The 22,597-nt window shown below is 41.7% G+C and overlaps 1 protein-coding gene across 4 annotated transcripts in view; it reads left to right on the forward strand.

The window, feature by feature from the left end:
• Positions 1-22,597, forward strand: part of PACS2 (phosphofurin acidic cluster sorting protein 2) — a 200,192-nt gene that overhangs the window by 148,666 nt on the left and 28,929 nt on the right. For 3 of the 4 annotated variants that reach the window (XM_068253367.1, XM_068253368.1, XM_068253369.1), the window contains exons 15-19: positions 1,231-1,335; positions 4,792-4,898; positions 7,521-7,675; positions 8,941-9,051; positions 12,316-12,445. In XM_068253367.1, coding sequence (XP_068109468.1) covers positions 1,231-1,335; positions 4,792-4,898; positions 7,521-7,675; positions 8,941-9,051; positions 12,316-12,445 — 608 coding nt within the window. Of the gene's footprint in view, positions 1-1,230; positions 1,336-4,791; positions 4,899-7,520; positions 7,676-8,940; positions 9,052-12,315; positions 12,446-17,520; positions 17,554-22,597 lie in introns of all 4 variants that reach the window. The other variant, XM_068253370.1, reaches the window with a different exon arrangement.

The following is a 22,597-nucleotide window of genomic DNA, read 5'->3' on the forward strand; positions in this document are numbered from 1 at the left end:
AGTTACCTAAGCATCTGAACTTTTATAATATGCATGTCGAGGGTATATTACTATTATTTTTTTTAATTACAAGCTTGTAAATGGTGATGGACGCAAAACTGAAAAAATGCACCTTTATTTCTAAATGAAATATTGGCACCGTACATTGTGATAGGGACATAATTTAAATGGTATACTAACCGGGACAAATGGGAAAATAAGTGGGTTTTAATTATGGTAGCATGTATTATTTTAAAGCTATAATGGCTAAAAACTGAAAAATATTTTTTTCCCATTTTTTTTTCCTTAATATTCCCATCAAAATGTTTTTAGAAAAAAAAAAAAAATGTACTACCCAAACAAAGATTTATTGGTGGCATAAAAAAAAACTAAAAAAAACAAACTATATAACTGTAAAAAAAAATGACACTTTTCTTTGCTACTAATGTTCTATGAATTACCCATACTACACATACAATTCATTATATCATAAGTTTTTTTTTTTCGTTTCAGTGTCACTTTAACCAGCCTTCAGTGTTTTTTCACCTTATGCATTTTTCACCTCCTATTAATTCGTCAATTACTTTATCACTACTTATCACAATGAAATCATCTGTATGTTGTTTTTATAACATTGCATCATTTTCTATTATTTGCGGTTTACAAAATATACTGTTTTTTAAACTGAAACAGAGCAGGAAAGTTCAAAGGGTCATTAGCTCTCCAGTACAACCTTAAACAAGTTAAAAAAAATTGAGACAGATTGAGATAAGTGCTTCAAAAAAGAGCACTGCACTCTGACTAAATTAGGGCCTATTTCCACTACCACGCTTTCGAATCTGCGTGTAGTGGATATAGGCCCTTAGTCTTAGAGCTCAGATAAGCTCTTTTACATAGATAACTGAAGTTTCTTAACTCTTCCTGTATTGGAAACAATACGAGATTCTTTTATTTGCTACTAATGTTTTATTTTTTTGCTGTACTACACATACAAATTATATCTTAAGTTTACTTTCACTTCAGAATCACTTTAAAAGATAATGTGTTTCGCAGGCCTCATCTGCTTCTTCAGGTCCAAAAATAGTGTCTGCAACTTGAGCACTTCAGACTTGGTGCAGACTTGTTTTGGCGGCCTCCTCCAACCTATTTTATTTAGCAATGATGATAACTTTCCAAAAGGAAACCTGGATTCTTTATGGGTAATACAAATTGTATTCATGGTATGTTTTTGTCGCTTTTTCCATCATTTAGATACCTAGAAAAACTGTTTATGATCAGTTAAATCACATCCTGATTTCAGATGATCATCTCCCTGAAAACATCATTCTTGTAAACACTTCTGACTGGCAGGGCCAGGTAAGTTACACTATAATCACTGAATAGTACAAAACATAAAAAGAGGCAGTAGAGATAAAATGCACTTAAAAAAATAAGTAAAAAAAAAAAAAGCGGTTATCTTGCACCCCATGGTCGTTTAATTAACAGCAGGCCCCATCATGCTTTGTATGCAACACAGGGTTTTAGCGTCAGGCAATATCAACTGTGAGGCCTGGAACCCACTGAAAACAGCAAACGCGAAACGCTACCGCTGGAGTTTTGTCTGAGCGGTTTGCAAGCGGATTCGTGCGCGTTTGCGGTCGCGTTTTGCAACATTGTATTTTTTTGCTCAGCGGTTGCGTAGCGTTTTGCGTTTTTATCCTGATTGGTCCTGTGAGTAATTTTTCATTTTGCTACAGTGTGCTGAACCGCAAAACGCTCGCAAAACCGCTCAGTTTAGGTTTTCTGAGCGTTTCTGCTAGCGTTTCAATACTTTGAAGCGCTAACGCTCCCAAAATGCTGCACGTCCTGCGTTTGCGTTTCTGGGAAACGCAAACGCTCCTGTGGAAGTTGCCCCATCCATTAACATTGGCCCAGCGTTTTGGCAAAGTGCTAGCGTATCGCAACGCTGCCAAAACGCTGCCAAAAGCGCTCCTGTGGGTTCCAGCCCTTAGAGTGTAGGTGGAAAAGGAACATGTAATATATTCCAGTGTTATATGAAAGTTGCATCAACTACTGCTCTTTGCTTCATCCTAGGCAGCTAATAGTGAGCAAGCAAAGAAAGCATGTACCTTAAAGTATGCCCAAACTCTTGCACAGCACATGATGAAAAGTCTTTATGCCACATATAGTTGCTGAAGATATTCACTTTTCTGTATTCTGTGTTTGTTTAGGCATATCAACTGGTCAATTAGTTCTCATCAGCAACTGTGAATAAACTGCAGGAGAGTTTTGCCAATGCAGCTCTCCATATAGCAAACACTGAGTTCTAAAGGGAACCTGAGGTGAGAGGGATATGGAGGCTGCTATATTTATTTCCTTGTGAACAATGCCAATTGTCTGGCAGCCCTGTTGATCTTCTAGCTTATGTAGTGTCTGAGTCAAAACTCTGGAACAAGCATAAAGGCCTATACACACGTCGGATTTTTCTGAACGACCCGTCGTTTGAACGTTCCGTCGTTCAGTCGTTCGCACGTCAAATCCGACGTGTGTACAGACTATCGTTCGGGTGATAAGACTGGTTCGGCGGATCGCTGGAAACCAGTCTTATCACGCGAACGATAGTCCGTACACATGTCTGATTCCGCGTGCGAACGACGGGACGTTCAAACGACCCGTCGTTCAGAAAAATCCGACGTGTGTATGGGCCTTATGGCTAATCCAGTAAAACCAGTCAGCTAAGTCAGAGCACCTGATCTGCTGCATGCTTGTTTAGGGTCTATGGCTAAAAGTATTAGAGACACAGGATCAGAAGGACTGCCAGACAACTGATTTTGGATATTGTTTAAAACTAAATAAATATGGCAGCCTCCATATCCCTCTCGCCTCGGGTTCCCTTTAACCCTTTCAGTGCACTCTGCAAAAGTGAAACCAAGTAAGTTTTTTTAGGATTACCATAAATTGTAATGAAGATTTTTTTCTCCATAAAGGTTATCATGCTGTGCCTAATATTTTAGAGTAAAGAGGAGGTTCTGGTTTAGTTCCACTTTAAGTTGCAGGGATCCCACCTTCTGGTTATTGTCAATAACTTGACTGGACACCAGTCTTCACTACAGTTCTGAAAAGATCGAAACAAAGACTTACCGGTGTTTAGATCTTATTTTCAAGCAGCCACTAGTGTCTCTACTAAAGAATGATCAGTGGGATGCAATCTAAACCATGTACCGTATTTTTCATACCATAAGACACTCCTAACTATAAAACGCACCTATGGAGGAAAATCGGAATAAAAACAAATCCTAAACCTGGTGCTTCTGTGGTGCAGGGGCATCTTCTGGCGCTTCTTCCTTCAAGCTGCCTGCATGTAAGCTACACTGCCCAGCTACACTAACCCCTGCTATCCCACTAGCTACACTAACTACCCTACACTAACCTATGTGTCCCTTCCAGGTTTACTGGTGCCCTTACGGCTATCCCCACTGTATGTACCACCCGGGTCAAATGCTATTCCCTCTGTATATACCCCTGTCACACACCACCCCCTCTGTATATACCTGCCTGTCACACACTATACCCTCTGTATATACCCCTGTATCCCCTCTACACAGCAGTCTCTAGCAGACATCCTACAGTACTCCGTGCAGGAGCCAATTTCCTGCTTTCACAGAGAACACTCCTGAAGCTCCTGCAGTCTCCAGTGTTGTGTCCCACCAAAATTATGCCAATGTAGCCCCAGCAGTGCCTGTTTTGCAGGTGATCTGAGTCCAGGAAGATCCTGCATTGTCCGGCGTTGCGTCCCGCCAGTATATCCCCTGCTGCTGCCCAAAGTTCCACAAATAGCACCCAGCGGTGCTCACTTGGTTGGTTACCTGATACTGGCATAATGTTCGGTGTCCTGCTAGTATCCCTCAGTCCCACTACATAACACCCAACAGCACCCACTCAAAGTCCAGGGCAGACAGGCCGCCATGCTTCTTCTGGCCCTCTCACTGCCGTCCTGTGTAACCACAGCAAACATGCCCCCCCCCCCCACCAGGTCACACAGTGAGAGTGTGCCAGGACAGAGCATGCCCGTGCATATTGGGGCTGGAGACAGAAAAGGGGACATGGAGCGCACTGCCAGCGGATAGGTAAGGCTTCTACTGAGCACTTTACGATCTTTGCTGTATACGCACTGACTTTTTCCTCCCAATTTTGCGGGAGAAGAAGTGCAACTTCAAGTGTAAAAAAAAAAGAGTAACTAAGCAGCTCAGGGTGACCCAAACTACTAAAAAAAATATGGTGATAGTATTGTAAACTTTCCATGTGTATATGCCAGAGATTAACAATGACATAATTAAATGTAACTACTCAGATGGAAAAGAAATACCGTGTTTCCCTGAAAATAAGTGTCTTGTATTAATTTTTTCTCTATAAGATGTGCTAGGGCTTATTTTCAGGGGATGTCTTATATTTCTATCAAGAAGTGTCTCTCATTAGAACATCTCCTGTTCCTGTGTACTGTGTTGTTCCTGGATTTGAAGGTATGCTACTGTACTGATCATCAGGCACCTGCCCTGTAATCCCTGCACACAGCTAATAACCTTGCTGAGTCCAGGGATGACAGAACCGGTGCTCAATATGTACTGCATCATAGGGCTTATGTTTCAAGCATGTTCAAAATTCTAGCTAGGGCTTACTTTCAGGTTAGGTCTTATTTTCAGGGAAAGAGGGTAGAAGAACCTTCATCACTATGTGGCATTTACAAGCTAGTCTTTGCTGATTAGCTTGTTTTTTTTTTTTTTTTTTTTTTTTACTTGGCAAATGAAATAATTAACTGTTGTCTGTTCTTCCCAGCTTCTTTCAGATATCTTGCAAAAACAGGATCTTCCTTTAGTTTGCACTTGCTCCCAAGCCGACATTCAAGCCGCATTTAATACAATAGTGTCAAGGATACAGCGGTAGTAAGTATCTTATATAGTTTACCGTTACAGATGAGCTGTTTCCTTTAGGATGGAAACCCCAGCCAAGCAGCTGAGTGCACAGATAAAATATATTTGTATAGTTGATGGGACGTGCCTTCTTCTGAGCACTGTACTTTGGTCCAGGGCCGCACGAAATCACATCAGCACGACCTCGCACAGACCTGCTGGGTGGCCTTCCTCTGGGTCTGCCCCTACCTCTGCCTCTACCTGTTTTGTCAGTTTTGTCCATATCTGGGGGGGATGAAATGAAAGGTATGCACTGACTTGACTAATACATTGTGCAGTCACACAGGTGCAGTTAACAGGTATGCACGGAGTGGTATATCACACTCCGTGCACTCATGTAGGTAGGTGGGTGCACTGAACACAACAGGTAGGTATATGCAGTGATGGGTATTACAAATGTGCACCTGTCTCACACACACATACAGGTACCGCTGTGAACAGGTGCAATGACTGGTGTTATTAACAATGCGTGCGCTCACGTAGGTAGGTGCACTGAACAGTGAACAGGTGCAGTGATTGGGATGGGATTACAAATCTGCAGCTGCCTGTCACACACACAGATAGTCACTGAATGTGCTGGGCATGGCAGTGGCACAGTAGGAATTACACCAAGGGCCAGCTGCGACTGACTGACAGGGCTGTATATAATGCAAGTGGGCCACACACACAAAAAAAATAATAATTACAAGAACAAGATTAGCGCTCAGAAGAGCTGTTGAGGGGTTTTTAGCAATAAGAATCCACAAGGAGCAAGCTAACAAGCCTACAAGAGCCTAACTAAGCTTTCCCTTTGAGAGTCTGCAGCAGCTCTCCCTTCTCTAATTACTGCAGGCACACGAGTGAGTCCAATGCCTGACGCTGCCTGCCTTTTATAAGAGGGGGAGTGGCTCCAGGAGGGAGTGTAGCCTGATTGTCTACAATGTGCCTGCTGACTGTGATGTAGAGGGTCAAAGTTGACCCGAATAATGCACTATGGGGGCGAATCAAACTTCCGGAAAAGTTTGCGGTTCTCCGCGAACACGAACCATGGAAGTTTGCCGGGAACCATTCGACTGCGAACCGTTCGGGCCATCTCTAAACATGAGGTGAAAAATACTGTCAAAATTATTCTGATGTGAAAATATCACCTAGGACATGGGTGTCAAACTCAGGCTTGCGGGCAAAATGTGGTCCGCGGCGCCATAAAACTTGGTCGGCCAGTGGTTAGAGTAATTAATATTGAGTTTGGCCCGTGGCCACACTTTCGGTCTGCCGCCTCCTCCCCGCCTGTCCTCTTTCCAGATTTGTTGGAAGAGCAAGCACTTGTTTTGCCCCCTTTTACTTTGCTCCGCCCTCCTCCCCTAGGTGCGGAGTAATTGAGCGTTGCCACGCTCTCACTCCCTTGCTCCGCCCGCTCCCGACATCTTCTCAATACGGAGCGTGCTCACGCTCTTGCTCTGCCCACTTCCGCCCTCTTCCCCTCATTGATAACAACCTACGGAGTGCTGAACATGGCCACACTCCTGCCCTCTGCACCATATCCTGAATATAACGGAGAATGTAAGGTGCAGAGAGGACAGGATCTGGTTGTGCTAAGCACTGTTGAGCTGCTTAAAATTCCAGGGTAAGAGCACTGATCACACCTTTACTCTTATTTAAAAAGTGTGAGCGGTTTGTTTCCTATTTTTACTGCAGCCATTGGCCCCTTACGGCAAATGTATTAATTCTTTGGTACTAATGGTGCATGCAGTGTAATATCAGTGTAATACATTCTTACATGTTATGACCTTCTGCTAGCACTTTGCTGCACAGCTTTACTTAGTGGTCTACTGCTGCACAGGCACTCCTTTTTCGACACTCATTTATAGATGACTGCCATGTAATTATATTTATTGGTTACAGCTCCTGCCCTCACATTTTTTCTTTCATTTTGGATTCAGGGGTAGGTCCTGGAAAAAAAATTGATTTTACTTTGATTTGAGTCTGAGTTTGATTTTTATTTATTTTTATTTTTTTTTGGTATATCCAAGTTTACCTCTTTGTTTACTGCCACTGCTACTGGGGTAATTGCTGCATTTTACATGAGGGTGTTTGGTGCATTTAGTATATAGGGATAATTGCTGTATGTCATACATGGGGGTGATTGGTGCATTTCATATATGGGGGTGTTTGGTGCATTTTACATATGGTGGTGATTGGTGCATTTCATATATGGGAGTGATTAGTGCAATTTGTATGTGTGGGCGATGGGTGTGCCAAACTTACAAAAAAAAAATCCATAATTTGAACCATTTTTTTTAGTTATATATCTATATTGACCCTCAATTTGGTCTAAGTTTTTAATTTCGGCCCACCGACTATTTAAGTTTGACACCCCTGACCTAGGAGAAAACTCAGGAGTAAAAGTGAATTGGATCGGACCCAGTGTGTCTTGGACAGCCTGTCTTTTTGCTTAAAGGACTATGCATTCAAAATGACCTCTGCATACTTAAATTGCTAGCATTTATTTTCTGTTAAAACCATAGAACGTTTAAGATTTACAGATAAGTGTTGCAAAGGTGTGTTTACATTTATAATGAAAAAATATTAACATGAATCCTTTATTTCTTTTCATAGTTGTAATTGCAATTCACAACCTCCCAACCCTGTGAAAGTGGCTGTAGCAGGTGCCCAGAATTACCTCAGTGCTGTGCTTAGACTGTTTGTGGAGCAGCTGTCACACAAGACCCCCGACTGGCTAGGATATCTGCGCTTTCTCATCATCCCTTTAGGTAAACTGGAAATTCTCATAGTCAAATCCATGCCTGAATTCAGAACGATGGTTACAGTGAATTCCAGGAAACCCCTTGTTTTAGTTCTGGTGGGCCCCTAGTTATTAAAGGATCAGGAGGTCTTGTTAGTGCTAACCCAGCCCCCCCTCTGCTACTTGTCCACATTCTAGCCTCTTCATTGATGCAAAAGATGGAGGGTAGTATCACTGGTGCACATACCTGCACAAAAGCAGCACCAGGGCTCAAGGAAACATGGTTTGTAAAGCGCACTACGGGGAAAGTCAAGTAAGGCTGCCTATGGGGCACCTTGATTTTTTTTTTTAAATACCTGATTTGGCCTCTGTTTTATAATACAAGTTTATTTCTGCTAATGTTTACACTGCAGTGTTAACCCCATATAGTCAGTGTGGATAGCTTCAAAGCACAGTATTCAAGCATAGATCAGACTGTGGCTTGCTTACCATCGGCTGTGGAGTGGGAGTTGGAGCAATTTTGGGTACCTGGAGTTGGAGTCAGTGGTTTCATAAACTGAGGAGTCCGATTTGGGAGTCAGTCAGATGATTTTGTACCAAATCCACAGCCCTGGTAAGTTTTAGAGTTAGGAGTTGGAGTCATTTTGGGAACCTGGAGTCTTGAGTCGGGGGTTTCATAAGCTGAGGAGTCTGAGTTGGAGTCGGATTATTTTTGTACCAATTCCTCAACCCTAGTATAAACCTCTTAAGGCCTGGGAGCCACTAGCAGCTTAGAATAGCACTGTTAGTGGGTCCCAGGCCTTACTGTGCATGCTGGGAATTACATGCCTGTATCTTAAAAAAAATATTATTGATTGGGTTCCATTTTAGGTTGTTGCAACCAGACCTGGCTATAAATACACTGAGGCTAGATTAACAAAAACGCCAAGTAGATGGTGTTTCCTAATCGGTAGGGGACACAGGGTAATAAGACAATGCAATTCTATGCAGGCATTCACAGAGACTTTCAAGTTTGATGCTTGATCTCTGTTGTGCTTGATGAACACTGTTTTCCAGTCTTTCCTTGGGTTTGAGAGCAATAATATCCTTGCTTCGGAGTGCTATGAATGAGAAACATTGCTCACGTTTGTGCTTTCTGTGGCATTTTTGAGGTAGAGTAGAAACTGTAAAGGGGATAAGAACTTTGTCATCCAGAGACTGACACAAAGAGTGAATTCTTCCTTTTAATAAATGAAGTCATCATGTAACATGGATGCCTTATCTGTGTAGTAAAAGTATGCACTGCCTCTGTAGGTTCTCATCCTGTGGCCAAATACCTGGGCTCTGTGGATTACAAGTACAACAACCTTTTCCAGGATCCAGCCTGGAGAGACCTGTTCACAAAACTGGATGCCCAGGCGTCAGGTAATACACTAATCTGAGATCATTTACAGGCTTCATTGTATGAGTACCCAATTCCTTCCTGAAGAAAAAGTGAGACTCAGGGCTGAGTCATAATGGTGCCTGCTCCTTCCTCCCTCACTAAGCTTTTCTCATTGGCCAACTATCACTAGACTGTGCCCAACAAGCCTGTTACCAGCATAGTATGACTACCAGTAGAGATAGAAATGGCTCGTTAGTGAGCACCTTTACTCCATAAACATTTAAACATTTGTGCTCCGGTCCACTTTAACCACTTGAGGACCACAGTGGTAAACCCCCCTAAAGACCAGGCTGTTTTTTTTATAGTTGGCCACTGCAGCTTTAAGGCCAAGCTGCAGGGCCACACAACACATCACACAAGTGATTCCCCCCCCCCTTTTCTCCCCACCAACAGAGCTCTCTGTTAGTGGGGGTCTGATCACCCCCCTTGTGCCTATTTTTTTTTAATAAATATTTATGTACATATTTTTGTAATTTTTTACTATGCCTGTTTTTTTTTTGTTTTTTTTACACTACAATCCCCGCCCTCCCCCCAGCTGGCAAATCACGCGATCGGCTGTCATAGGCTTCTGCCTATGAGAGCCGATCGCTCTCTTGTCCCCCAGGGACTGCTGATCGCAGCATTGTACTGTGTGCGATCACGCCGTCTAACAGTCTCGCTCGGAGAATGAAGACGGGGCGGAGCTCCGCCCCCCAAGAAGGAGATGCGCGCGCAGCCTGCGCCCAATCTCCTTTAGTAGCTGGCTCCAGAATCTGACACTGGGGCTGCTGCCGCGGCCACGCCCGTTGGCGTGGAGCGGTCTTAGAGTAGTTAAAGACACACTGGAGACTGACATCGTTATTTACTCCTAAAATACTGATTTATTTTTTTGGGGGGGGGGGGGGGATATTTTGATGTCTCTCTGGCTAGAATACTTTGGCCCATATGCCTATTTTCAGACCTTGTCATAAAATGCATTTTACACTACCAGTAAGCAAGAAAATTCTCAAAATAATTTTGATAGTACTTTTTCACCAACGGTTAGGTAATTTTTCAATTGTAAAATGCTTAAAAGTAATTTTTAAGAGAATATGACAATTCTATCCTTGGAGATAACTCCGGAGAAAAAGTGGAATTTGCATATGGGCCTTTGTGTGTTACCTGTAGTAAGTCCAGTGCACAGATTTTCATCTCACTCTCCTAACATGTGTACTAGTTTTATGGAAGTGACTCAGAAGCATTACTACCAGGAAACTAGTATTTTAGAAGAGGAATCAATCAAGATCTCAGCCTCCATGGCTTTATGATTTAGTAGCATGAATAACTCTATTTAGAATTAAAGATGCCTATTTAGATACATTGCTTAATTAGAGGAGTGCGAGCTCAGCACATGCTATGCAGCGTAGCATGCGCTGGTAACATACACTCGCACCTTGTAACTAATGGCCACTCCACTCATCCCGCCTAGTCCATCGGTTTTATAGGATATGATCCCCGCACGTCAAGTGACAGGCAGTCGATTAGGCCAATGAAAGGGCTAGGATCACATTCTTGAAAGCAACTGGGCCCGACGGGGCTCAGGACGGGATGAGTGGAGCGGCCGTCGGTTACAAGAAGTGTGCGTAAGTTACCAGCACACACTATGCTGCACTACCGCAGCATAGCTTGTGCTGAGCTCATGCTCCTCTTAAGCTGATTAATCAAGCCAAGCCCTAGGACCTCTGCTGGTTGTCCTCTCTGTAGAACAAGTGTGTGTGTGTGTGTGTGTGTGTGTGTGTGTGTGTGTGTGTGTGTGTGTGTGTGTGTGTGTGTGTGTGTGTGTGTGTGTGTGTGTGTGTGTGTGTGTGTGTGTGTGTGTGTGTGTGTGTGTGTGTGTGACGATTGCTCCAAAAACTGCCACATGGAATACTCCTTCCCTAACTTCAGGCAACGCTTGCTTATTACCTGTACAGATCTTTAGTAACAAAAGGGAATTTACTCTCCGGTTTATACCTTATGTGTGGATCACAGTAAGTTTGGTAGTGAAATGAAGTGGTACCAAAGCTCAAAAAGGATTTAAAAATAGTACATGTATTAAAAATAGAAGTATTGGGTCCAAATTTGCTGAAATGATACCATATATGTAGTGAACAGATATGCTGTACAACTTCTGTTCGTTAGTGTCCACTGCCACACAGGAGCAGGTTGCAGTCATCCGCTGTCAAATTCTGCTTGTTGGGTTTGTGCATTGCAGTGATGCAACAGGTTTGTAAACCTAGATGTAATAAAAGTAGATGGGTGAACAGGCCTGTAGCAAAACGTGTCTGTTCTGAAAATCATTTGGCATTGAACCTAGTGTATACCACACCTCACTGCAGCAGTTTCCTGTGTCTTGAGTTGGGAGTCAAGACAGATGCTTTCTGCTAGTGATACTTGTGTGTATGATGCACCATGCAATTTCCCATCAGGTAGACGGGTTGAATAGAGCATTTCCAACATATCCGATTTGATTTCCAATCATTTTTCTGAACGGTTTTGTATAGAAGTGTCATGAGGAGCTTGGGAACTGTGAGTTGCAGGGCACAAAGGTTTAAGCTTGAATTGCAGTCCCCAGAATAGGAGTTTTGACTTTTAATTTATCTACTCAGGATTGTCCAGCTTCTTTACTAGTGGACACTAGTTGTGATGGGATGCTCTGATTATTACTGATAAGGTTATTTTCTGTAGACCAGCACCTAACCTGAATATTTGACCTACCACCCGTTGCCATGATGCTCTTGCCAGGGAATTAGACCATATTGTATATAAAAAAAGATAAGAGAACGCATGCCAGATGCTAAGTTTAGATCAGATGGGGGAAATACTGAGAGAGATAAGCAGCCATAGTAACTTTGTGGGGCTTTTTGTTCTCCAGCCACACCAGTAAACTGAGCCCACCTCATGGCCCAGCTATTTCACATTCAGCCAGCAGGTGCTGGGGAATGGCCTGTCCAATAGATTGCATCCTGCACCACCACAATCCCACTTCCTTCTTAAATTTGTCTTTAATTATTGATTGACTCAATCAGGCACTTTTTCTGATTGACCAGAAACTATTCTTAAACAGCACTGCCATTTCCGCTATCACACTGGGTAAGCACACAGTTTTGTGAAATTGGTGTTGTAGCCCCATGTAAAGAAAATTGAAGGACTTATTAAAAAGTGCTGAGAACCTGGTTCTAGCCCCAATGACTTAATGTTTGACAAATGGTACAGTCCCTTATGAATCTGTTTTCTTCTCTCTTTAGATTTTTCTCCACTATCTGCAGTGCAAGACCCTCCAGATGTGGTTTCCCGTGTTACACAGTATATTGCTGGTGCAAACTGTGCGCATCAGCTGCCCATTGCTGAAGCCATGCTAACCTACAAACAGAAGAGGTATCTTGTGTCTCTTTAACCTTTATGCATTAAGTTAACATTACGGGCAAAGGCGTTCATGTCAGCTTTATCAGATTTCCAATGTTCAGTCTGATGGTGAAGTTGTGTGTGAGGATTTCTATATACATGTGTAATATATGCACTCTGTTTCTTATTCCAACTTCCCTCAGGGGGTAGAGAATTTGTAATCTCAGTGCTCATAACAAAGATTTTTAGGATAAGAGTTAGTTAGAAAAAATGAATAGCCACATCTGATTAGATGAAATGTGAATCAAAGAATTGTATTTAGCATTGCACTCATATGCCTGAAATCTTTGTGTTCTTTTTTTTTGAGACTTATAACTACTGTATGTTAACTTTATTAATGCCCACTGTCGTAGTTTAAGAAATTTTTCTCTTCTAATAGTTCTCTAAGTAAAAAGGAAAAGTTCAAATTCTTAAAACCCCTAAAGGACTCACAATTGCAGTACCAGGTCAGGCATAAAGAAACCTGTACAAGAGAAGGGTCCGCAGTACTCAGGATATGACCACATCCACGGAAACAACTGTTGTGTGTCGAGATTGCAATCAGCCCCTAGTCACAGTAGGCAGTTGTTTCTGTGGATGTCATTGTATCCTGTTGTCCGTTGGAAGAAATAAAGTTATTGCCTTTTAAGCACTCGTCAGAGTTATGTGGATCCTTCTCTTGTAAATGGTTCTTTAAAGAGAACCTGAACTGAAAATAAAATGTCAAAAGTAACCATGTCATACTTGCCTCCAGTGCAGTCTACTCCTCAATCTCTTTCTCCTCTCTTGCGTCCCATTTGTCCACTGTGATCAATGGATTTCTTCGTCCTCCATTTTAAAAATGGACATTACTCCCTAACAACTTCATGGTCAGCACACTGTTAAACTGTAATATCACCCACTTGAGCCATAGGGAAACATAGGCATTACCTTGCACATTCAGTTGTAACTGACAGCTGCTGATATATAACTGACAGCAACTGGTATATTTCAGTTATGACAAAATATTGTCAGAACTGGAAGGGACCACTGTAAGAAGAAAATGGTGAGCTTCTGAGAGGAACTGATGGTGAGGTTAGTATGTATAATTTATTTGCAGTTACGTCATGTGTTTATTTGAAATAATTTTCCTCGCTTCAGGTTCCCTTTAAGTATTTTGAAACTTCCTAAAAGACACTAAGCCTATAATTCCCAATTACCGCATCTCATTGTCTTATATTTCCAAGTCTCATCCTGGTTAAGGGCTCTGCCTCTGACACAGGAGACCTGGGTTCGAATCTCGGCTTTGCCTGTTCAGTAAGCCAGCACCTATTCAGTAGGAGACCTTGGGCAAGACTCCCTAACACTGCTACTGCCTATAGAGCGCGTCCTAGTGGCTGCTGCTCTGGCGCTTTGAGTCCGCCAGGAGAAAAGCACGATATAAATGTTATTTATCTTGTCTTTGTCTTCCTAACTATAACAAACCAGACTTGGTTATTTCATTGTTCTTGGGTTTCCTTTGTAATGGAAATATTCTGCATTCAAGTCCAAGAAAGTTGAAACATTAATGTTCCTTTAAACCTTTTTTTATGGGGCTTTCTTTGGTCACATTAAATCAATTCAAATCAACTGTTCCTTGATATTCAAAATAGAAAAGATAAGAGTTCTGTGTATCTGCCACTTGCACCACATCCAACATTTTTCGTGGAACACATTATTGTTCATGTTCATTGGCGTTCTGATTAAATCGCCAGGGTGGCTGCGGGAGGGTTTTTTTTAAATAAAAAAAAAACTATTTCATGCAGCCAACTGAAAGTTGGCTGCATGAAAGCCCACTAGAGGGCGCTCCGGAGGCGATCTTCCGATCGCCTCCGGCGCCCATAATAAACAAGGAAGGCCGCAATGAGCGGCCTTCCTTGTTTTGCTTATATCGTCGCCATAGCGACGAGCGGAGTGACGTCATCGACGTCAGCCGACGTCCTGACGTCAGCCGCCTCCGATCCAGCCCTTAGCGCTGGCCGGAACTTTTTGTTCCGGCTGCGCAGGGCTCAGGCGGCTAGGGGGGCCCTCTTTCGCCGCTGCTCGCGGCGATCAGGCAGCACACGCGGCTGGCAAAGTGCCGGCTGCGTGTGCTGCTTTTTATTTGATAAAAATCGGCCCAGCAGGGCCTGAGCGGCGACCTCCGGCGGTGTTGGACGAGCTGAGCTCGTCCAGACCGCTCATAAGGTTCAAAAAGAAAAAGTTACTTTGAAATCTGTAAACTATATGAGAACTTTATAAAAAAAATGATTTGTTACCCTCATAATAAATGTACTTTACTATGTATGGCCTGGTGCACACCAGAGGAGTTTTTCTGAGCGTTTTGAGTTTTTAAATCTGCTGCTGTTATCCTATGTGTCTGTGCACACTGGAGCAATGAGGTTTTGTAAAAAAAAAAAAAACATAGCATTACATTGGGAAGAGCTTTTAGAGGTTTCAAAAGTTCTTCCCAATGTAATGCTATGGGGTTTTTTACAAAACCTCATTGCTCCAGTGTGCACAGACACATAGGATAACATTAGCAGCAGATTTAAAAACTCAAAACGCTCAGAAAAACTCCTCTGGTGTGCACCAGGCCTAACACCTTTTCCGGTGTCTGAAACCTGGCACCATAGTATATACATTTCTCTTCTTTATATTCATCCTGGATAAGCTTACATGAAAAACACAATCACCCCAAAATCACTATTGCACCAAAAAATCGCTCCAAAATCATAAATGCAGGAGAAAAATACAAATTGCAATAACAGAAAAAATCTACTTCCTCCTACTCAGCATATATTACTGAGGGACTGGAGGTTCAAACCGGTACATACTTCTGAATGTGCAATTATTTATTGGCAACAGACTGATTTTTAGACATTTTAATCAATGCTGAATGGATTTTTTTTAAATGATTTTAAAATCTGTTTCATCCTGCTTTAACTGTATCAACATACTAAAGCAAGCAAGCAAGCCTACCCCGAAAGGAAAGCCTGCAAAAAAAAAACTACCTATACTACGTTGTAAACACACACAAAAAAATTAAAATGTGCCTGTGCTATATGGAGCAACATGAAATTATCAGCTGGTTTTTTACAAACCATGAAGTATTATTCTTATGACTCCAGGGGTAGAAGTGTGAAATTGTGACCTACGTCAAAACTCTGAGTACCCCCACCCTTCTTTTCTGCTACCTTCCCTCCAATAACAAAAAAGGTTAATACACACAAGCACCTCTTTCTCCTCCAAATAACAAGTGTTTCCTTTATTCCCTTCTCATCAGAAGCATGTCAGCCATGGACACTATAGTGGGGCTGTAATTAAATTACCTACTCAAGCATCAGGTCTATTCCTCTTCCGTGCCTTCACCTGCTCTCACTCATTCCCATCCTGCTCCAGAGTCTTCCTGCTTGTCACATGACAGGTGATTGGACCAGAAAGGGAGTGGTATCACAGAAGAGGAGCAAACCCATTGCTCATGCAGATAATATAATTACAGATCCCTTGTGCAATGCTATAAGGGGACAGACAGCATCTACTAGATGGGAGCCTGGATCAGAGGCAGGAATTGACAATGCGGAGCGTTAGTGGTAGTTATCACTCCATGGGACAAAGAACAGAAGTAGTTAAGCAACACAAAAATATATATATTTCATTAGCAAAATATTACAAATAGCCTTGTAGCCTAATATCAGTTGTGCGCTGACCTCATTTGCTATCTTCGTTACACTGATAGACCACTTGCATACCATTCTCCATTGTCTGCCATCTTCTGTAAAACAGCCCCATGGTATACTGGCTGCCTAGGTTCTCAACAATTGCTATGTGTACCTGGGCCCTGGGAGAATTGGAGCTGGATTTAGGGGGTACTTGAACTTTTCTTAGTTAATCTATTACAATGAGTTATTGGATTTAAAATATATGATGCATAAATGAGCCTGAATACGTATTTTTAGTTAATTAAAAACATAAATGAATGTTTTAAAAGAATGAGCATGCAAAATGTAGTAATTTTAACAAATGTATATGTATCAAGGGGTACTTGAGATGATTACAATATGGGGTACGCAGCAAACACTGTCTCTAAAGGTGTTAATGCTGTAATAATGTTGAGAAACACTGTATTAAGATTACAGGATATGGCATATATCTCAGCAGGACCAGAGCTTTAAATTGGAACCAGAGATGAGACCTATGGACGCTGACTTAATGATTTCCTTTTTTTAAAATGCAAATTGTCTGGTTGCCCTGCTGATTCTCTGCCTCTAAAGGTGCCCATACACACATCCATTTTCCCATTGGATGCCCAGATTAGATCATTTTGATCAAATCAGATGGGCATCTATTCCTTTAAATGTTCGATTAGATTGATTTTGGTCAAAAATTGATTGAAAGAATCAGTCAGACTAGATGGTAAATGTAGGTCGATTGGAGGCGGGGCAGGTGCGGTGGATGATTGATGGGCCCATAGTGTTGCATTGAATTAAACAGTGCAATGCTGCAGTTTTAATGATTTTTTAAAATATATATTCCCTGCTGGAATCTATTAAAAATCGATGTGCTGTGTGTGACAGGAATCATTCTGAATAGATTCCTTTCTGAACGGAATCAATTGTTTTGTAACATTGGGTGGAAATCTATAAATGTGTAGCCAGCTTAATACTTTTAGCCATAGACCTCAACACACAAATCAGATGTTTCTAACGAGATTAGCTAGATAAGTTTAAAAGGTAATAAATATGGCAGCCTCCATAGGTCTCTCAACTTGGGAACCTTTTAACAATGCAGTGGGTAAATCTGGTGCTTTACAAGTGAGTTATGAAAGGTCCTGTTACCACATGTGGTAAAACTTCAGCATACTTTGACTTAATCCATTTGATTAATAGTAACAGTGAAGTAGGATCATACTGCTATCTTTCTGCTACCTCATGTGCCAGCGTTGAAGCCAAGCTAATAATGCATTATGACTTGTATTCTTAAACTGTTTATGGTCTTTAACAACATGGTGAATCAGAGCGATATTGTGATATAACTTTTTCTTTTCCCATTCGTGGTTGCATTCTGAAAAGGAAAAAAAGTTTTCATTTTGATTTTATCTTAAGGTATTCTGTCCTGCATTATCTTTCCTTTCCTGCACTTGAGAGCTTTATCATCGCATGCATATAATGGATGCTTAGCTGGAGAAGATGTTTGTTTAAATTGTATGGTGGTATTTCTATAATAATAGTTATTATAGGAAGCCGTTGTCCATACTGGGGAAAGCAAGCTAAAACCCTTCCGTTTTTCTGGCTACTACTTTTCTGCGCCACACAGATTCTAAATGAAGTTTAGCATCCTATAGCTTGCCGGGTTAAACATATTGCTAGTCTGAGTTATTAATTAGCAGACCTGCAATTGCATTGAATGCAGCTGCATTTTTATTAATACATTTTGATTTGCTATAGCTAGCCAGATATTTTATCCCTTTTTCTTCCTGAGTGAAAGCCTTTGTTTTTAACCTTTTACAGCATGTTTTTTTCTTCTCATTTACTGACAATCTAACATGTCCCGCTCCTTGCTTCCAGCATGTTCTGCCATGCTCTAGCATGTCCTATTGATGGTTGAAGTGATTCATTGACTTTTTGACTTTTTATTGGTCCTACTTTATAGGGTTTTTCTTAAATGGGCCGGGACTTCGGTAGTAGAATGTACACCGCATCTGAGGCTTTCTAACTCTGATGTGGCGTAGATTCTACACCATGGCTTTCCCCAGTCCCGAGCTGATTGCTGCTCGCTGCAGAAGTAAACTCTGTTGTTATGTGACAGCCAAGCATCCTACCGTCGGTAAGGAGCCACTTTTATTTGCTCCTCACCAGGTGATTACTGTGAGCCAATCACTGTGATCGCGTGTTAAAACAAGACTGTTGTCCTTAAAGAGACCCTGAAGCAAGTATAAATTCTCTTTTTTAACCTGTATTCATGTTAAGCCCCATAAGCCCAGCTAAACCGCTGCTATCCCATGGCAAAACGAGGGGTTCATACCCCCCAAATCCCCTCCGTGGTGCCCAGGGAGCGCTTCCTGATTGAGGCAAAGCTACAGCCATAAGCTCTGCCTCAAGCACGTCAATCCCTGCTGATCGCCGCCTCTCCCCTGCCCCTCTCAATCTGCCTTCACAGAGAGGGGCGGGGAGAGGTGGAGATCCGCGGTGGATTGACGCGCATGGAGGCAGAGCTGCAGCTCATAGCTCTGCCTCGATGAGCAGCAAAATCCACAACCGCGAAAGTTGTGGATTTTGCAGGGGGATTTGGGAGGTATTAAACCCTTGTTTTGCCATGGGATAGCGGCGGTTTAGCTGGGCTTATGGGGTTTAACATGAATACAGGTTAAACAAAAGAATTTAGACTCGCTTCAGAGTATTTTAAGGGTTTAGAATGACATGGTCCATAATTGGTTACAGGACATCTCACCTGATACAAATCTACCTAAGGTAAGCACAGATGTTCATGATGGATCTACATAACTCTGTGCTTTGTCCATTCATCCCCTTGTTCCTCCTGGGCCACGTAGTCACTCCATGAAACAATCTGACTTTTGTCTAAAGTCAATTTTTCAGATGGCGGAAGAGTCAGGCTTGCAACGATGTTCCCTCCTATCACAATACCATTCCCTCCTCTTCTCCACCCTAGGTAGGAGAAGAGGATGTAGGAAGGAACATTGCTGCAAGCTTGCCTCTTCCTGTCTGGAAATTTGACTTTATCCAAAAGTTACATTTTTCAAGTAGCGATTATGGGCCTCGGGGCTAATGAGGAGAGGAACAAACCATGCACAAAGGTTGGTGGATCCAGCATGAACATACCACTGTACTTACCTTAGGTAGCTTTACTTCAGGTCAGGAGTCCTTTAATTTCAATTAATATTAAAACATGTATACAGTCTTACATGTTTGAGCTAAAGTTTACTATTTAAAAGTGGACCTAAATGCAAAGTATTGGGCCCACTTTTAGAGCAGAACTGTGGTTAAATTTGTCAAATGGCCATACAAATAAATATTTGTCCAAAATATGCAGTAAAGGTGATTTTTTTTTTTTTTTTCCACGTAAAAAAAAAAACGCAGGTCATCTTTCTGCCATCTAAAATGCTGTAAGGCTTACAGTGCTAAATATGATCTGTCGCTCAATAGTCTGAAACCTTGAGTCACTTTTTCATAGCGAGAAACCTTGTTACGCGACATGCCCTTGACATCCAGATTTCTATAGCCTTGTAGTATTACGGTATTGGTGATGGGGAGATTTTCAGAGCCTTGTCTCCTGGTTGGATTACTATAAACTATGTACTATGCAGCAAACGTAGATGGTGAAGTATCACAAAAAAGGTACCATATCAGGTATCCAAAATGGCAACGGCTGTAAACATTGGCGGATGTAGGGACAGGGTAAGAAGAAGAATGCCAAAGAATTAAGTTTTTGTTTTAAATAAAATGACTATCAACTTCTAGACTCTAGAACGGTTGTAAGTGTCTTCCTTATTTTAACTACAGTTCCGCTTATATGCAAACTACTGTAAATGACGATACCATTTATTTAAATTGGGTGCCGCAACTGTTATTTATCACCCGTCAAGCGTCTGTGTGAGCCAGCCCTTAGGAGCCGTCATTGGAGAAACCTGCAGTGCTCCACGTCTGAGATGCAAGTGGTGAAGTCGTACATTGTCATCATAGCCTAGTGAAACTAAATATGCTGGTATCAGTGCAAGGCTACAATAGCAGATCCCTGTGGGGAAAGCAGAGTCTAATGATACATTTGTAGACTTGGCTTATTCTAGTCAACCCTCCATCAGATAGGCTCTTCCTTGTAGGTTCAGGTGTGCATGAAGGAGTTTTATAAAAGGAGACACCGAGAGCCCAGTATAGTGTAGTATGTACTGGAAATGTGGGTGTGAAGGGTAAGTATAATTTTATACTCACAAGACGGTTACCATCCAGGCAACCACTATATAGGCAAGTAGGGAGAATTAGACCTGTCCCCACTCAGGAATAAGAAGTCGCTCTCTGTAGATCGGAAAAAAAAGGGGGCCAAATCCCCTCCACCAGGGGTGGACTCTAGCATACAGTTGTACTGTTATACTCATGCAGGTCTAATACCATGCTTAGCGCCTTGACTGAGGCACTAACCTTGGTATTAGACCTGCATGAGTTATATGCTCATTTTTATAGCCTGATGAAGTGGGATATGCCTGTGAAACGCATTGCACTTGTCTGGAGTATGTAAATAAACAAATTTTTGTTGAAATAAATCCACAGAGTATTGTGTCTACCTTGAGTCCACCACTGCCTCCTCCATTTTAAATGTTTTAGCTATTTTTTATTCTTCTGGTGCCTCTGTACAACTGTATACTACATGAAGGAATTTTAGGTTTATTGGAATAGTTCATTGACTTTTAGTGTGACCCCGAAGTGAAATATAGCATGACGAGACTCCCATACTGATTTTTTTATTTTTTTTATTTAATTTATAGGTTTGCAGATCACTCTGCCCATACTATTGAATCATGTTCTTATATTTTCTTAGGTCCTAGAAATGAGTATAGTAATGACCTGCTGAACCTTTTCCTCACTTGTTGCTCCTTGCCTGCTCTTAGCAGTGCTTCTCAGTCATATAGCAGTTTTATGACCTCTTTTCAGGTATCAGGAGAAAATAAGCAATGAGTAAGCTGCATTTATACTGGAGATACTGAGTTATTTACCCTTATAGCCACAGTAAGAAAAGGAGAAAGCAGGCAAGTTCTAAGTGGTATTAGTTCTATATATACATGTTGTATCTCATTGTGCTACATGTCACTTCTGTGTCACTTTAAAGTGAAGGTCTAGCCAGAATTTGTCTTCATTGTTGAAATTGTGGGGCGGGGCTGAAACGTCTGTCAGGTTTGTATTCTCTGTCTTCATAGTGTATGTTTCTCCTCACTTCCTGTCCCTGTGAAAGTTGTCACGGGCATAGAAAACAAAGGTAATTCCAAATTTATACAGCTAACCCAAATTTATTTGTTAACCCACAGTAATACATTGATAGGAAAAAAAGTTTTTTGTAAAGCCGATACATTTTTGTGGTAAACTATCTGAATGTTGCAGCTGAAATTGAGACTGATCAGACCAGTTTTTCCATTCTTGTATTGTCCAATTTTGGTGAGCCTGTGCAAACTGTAGCCTCAGTTTCCTGTTCTTAGCAGACAGAAGTGGCACATGGTGTGGTCTTCTGCTGATGTAGCCCATCTGCGTCAAGGTCCGATGTGTTGTGTATTCATAGATGGTATTTTGCATACCTTGGTTGCTTGTTTGTAATGGGGGGGTTTATTGAGCTACTGTTGCTTTTCAATCTTCTCAAATCAATTTACTCATTCACCTCTGACATCAGCAAAGCATTTTCATTCACACATCTGCCGCTCACTAGATATTTTCTCTTTTTTAGTCCATTCTCTGTAAACCCTAGGAATAGTTATGTGTGAAAATCCCAGTAGACCAGCAATTTGTGGAAAACTGAGACCAGCTCATTTGGCATTAACAAACATGTCATGTTCAAAGTCCCTTAAAGAGAAACCATAACCAAGAATTGAACTTCATCCCAATCAGTAGGGGATACCCCCTTTCCCATGAGAAATCTATTCCTTTTTTCTCAAACGGATCATCAGGGGGAGCTGTATGGCTGATATTGTGGTGAAACCCCTCCCACAGTGTGATGTCAGCTCCTCACAGCACTGAGGTACTGACATCACACTGTGGGAGCCTTGTTGCATTGTGGGAAATAACAGCGGTTTCCAACTGCCAAAAAAAGCAGGCAGCAGCTACTTCCAGTGACATCACCTGCCAGCAGTAAAAAATGTCACCATGTGATAAATGTCAGAATGTAAATCAGGGAGAGGAAAGATTTTACAATGAGCAAACACTGACTAAATCATTTATACATCATTTTTATAAAAATGTAAGTACTTTTTTTTTTAACTACATTTTCACTGGAGTTCCTCTTTAAATCCCCTTTCCTCCTCATTCTGATTTCTGATGCACTCTTTGAACTTGTCTTCTCCACGCCTACATACCTAAATATATTGAGTTGTTGAATAGCCTTTTGTGTTAAAAGCAGTTGAATGTATGTACCTAACAAAGTGGTCAGTGAGTA

The sequence above is a fragment of the Hyperolius riggenbachi genome, chromosome 9, assembly GCF_040937935.1.
Source record: "Hyperolius riggenbachi isolate aHypRig1 chromosome 9, aHypRig1.pri, whole genome shotgun sequence".
In the NCBI taxonomy this organism is placed as follows: domain Eukaryota; kingdom Metazoa; phylum Chordata; class Amphibia; order Anura; family Hyperoliidae; genus Hyperolius; species Hyperolius riggenbachi.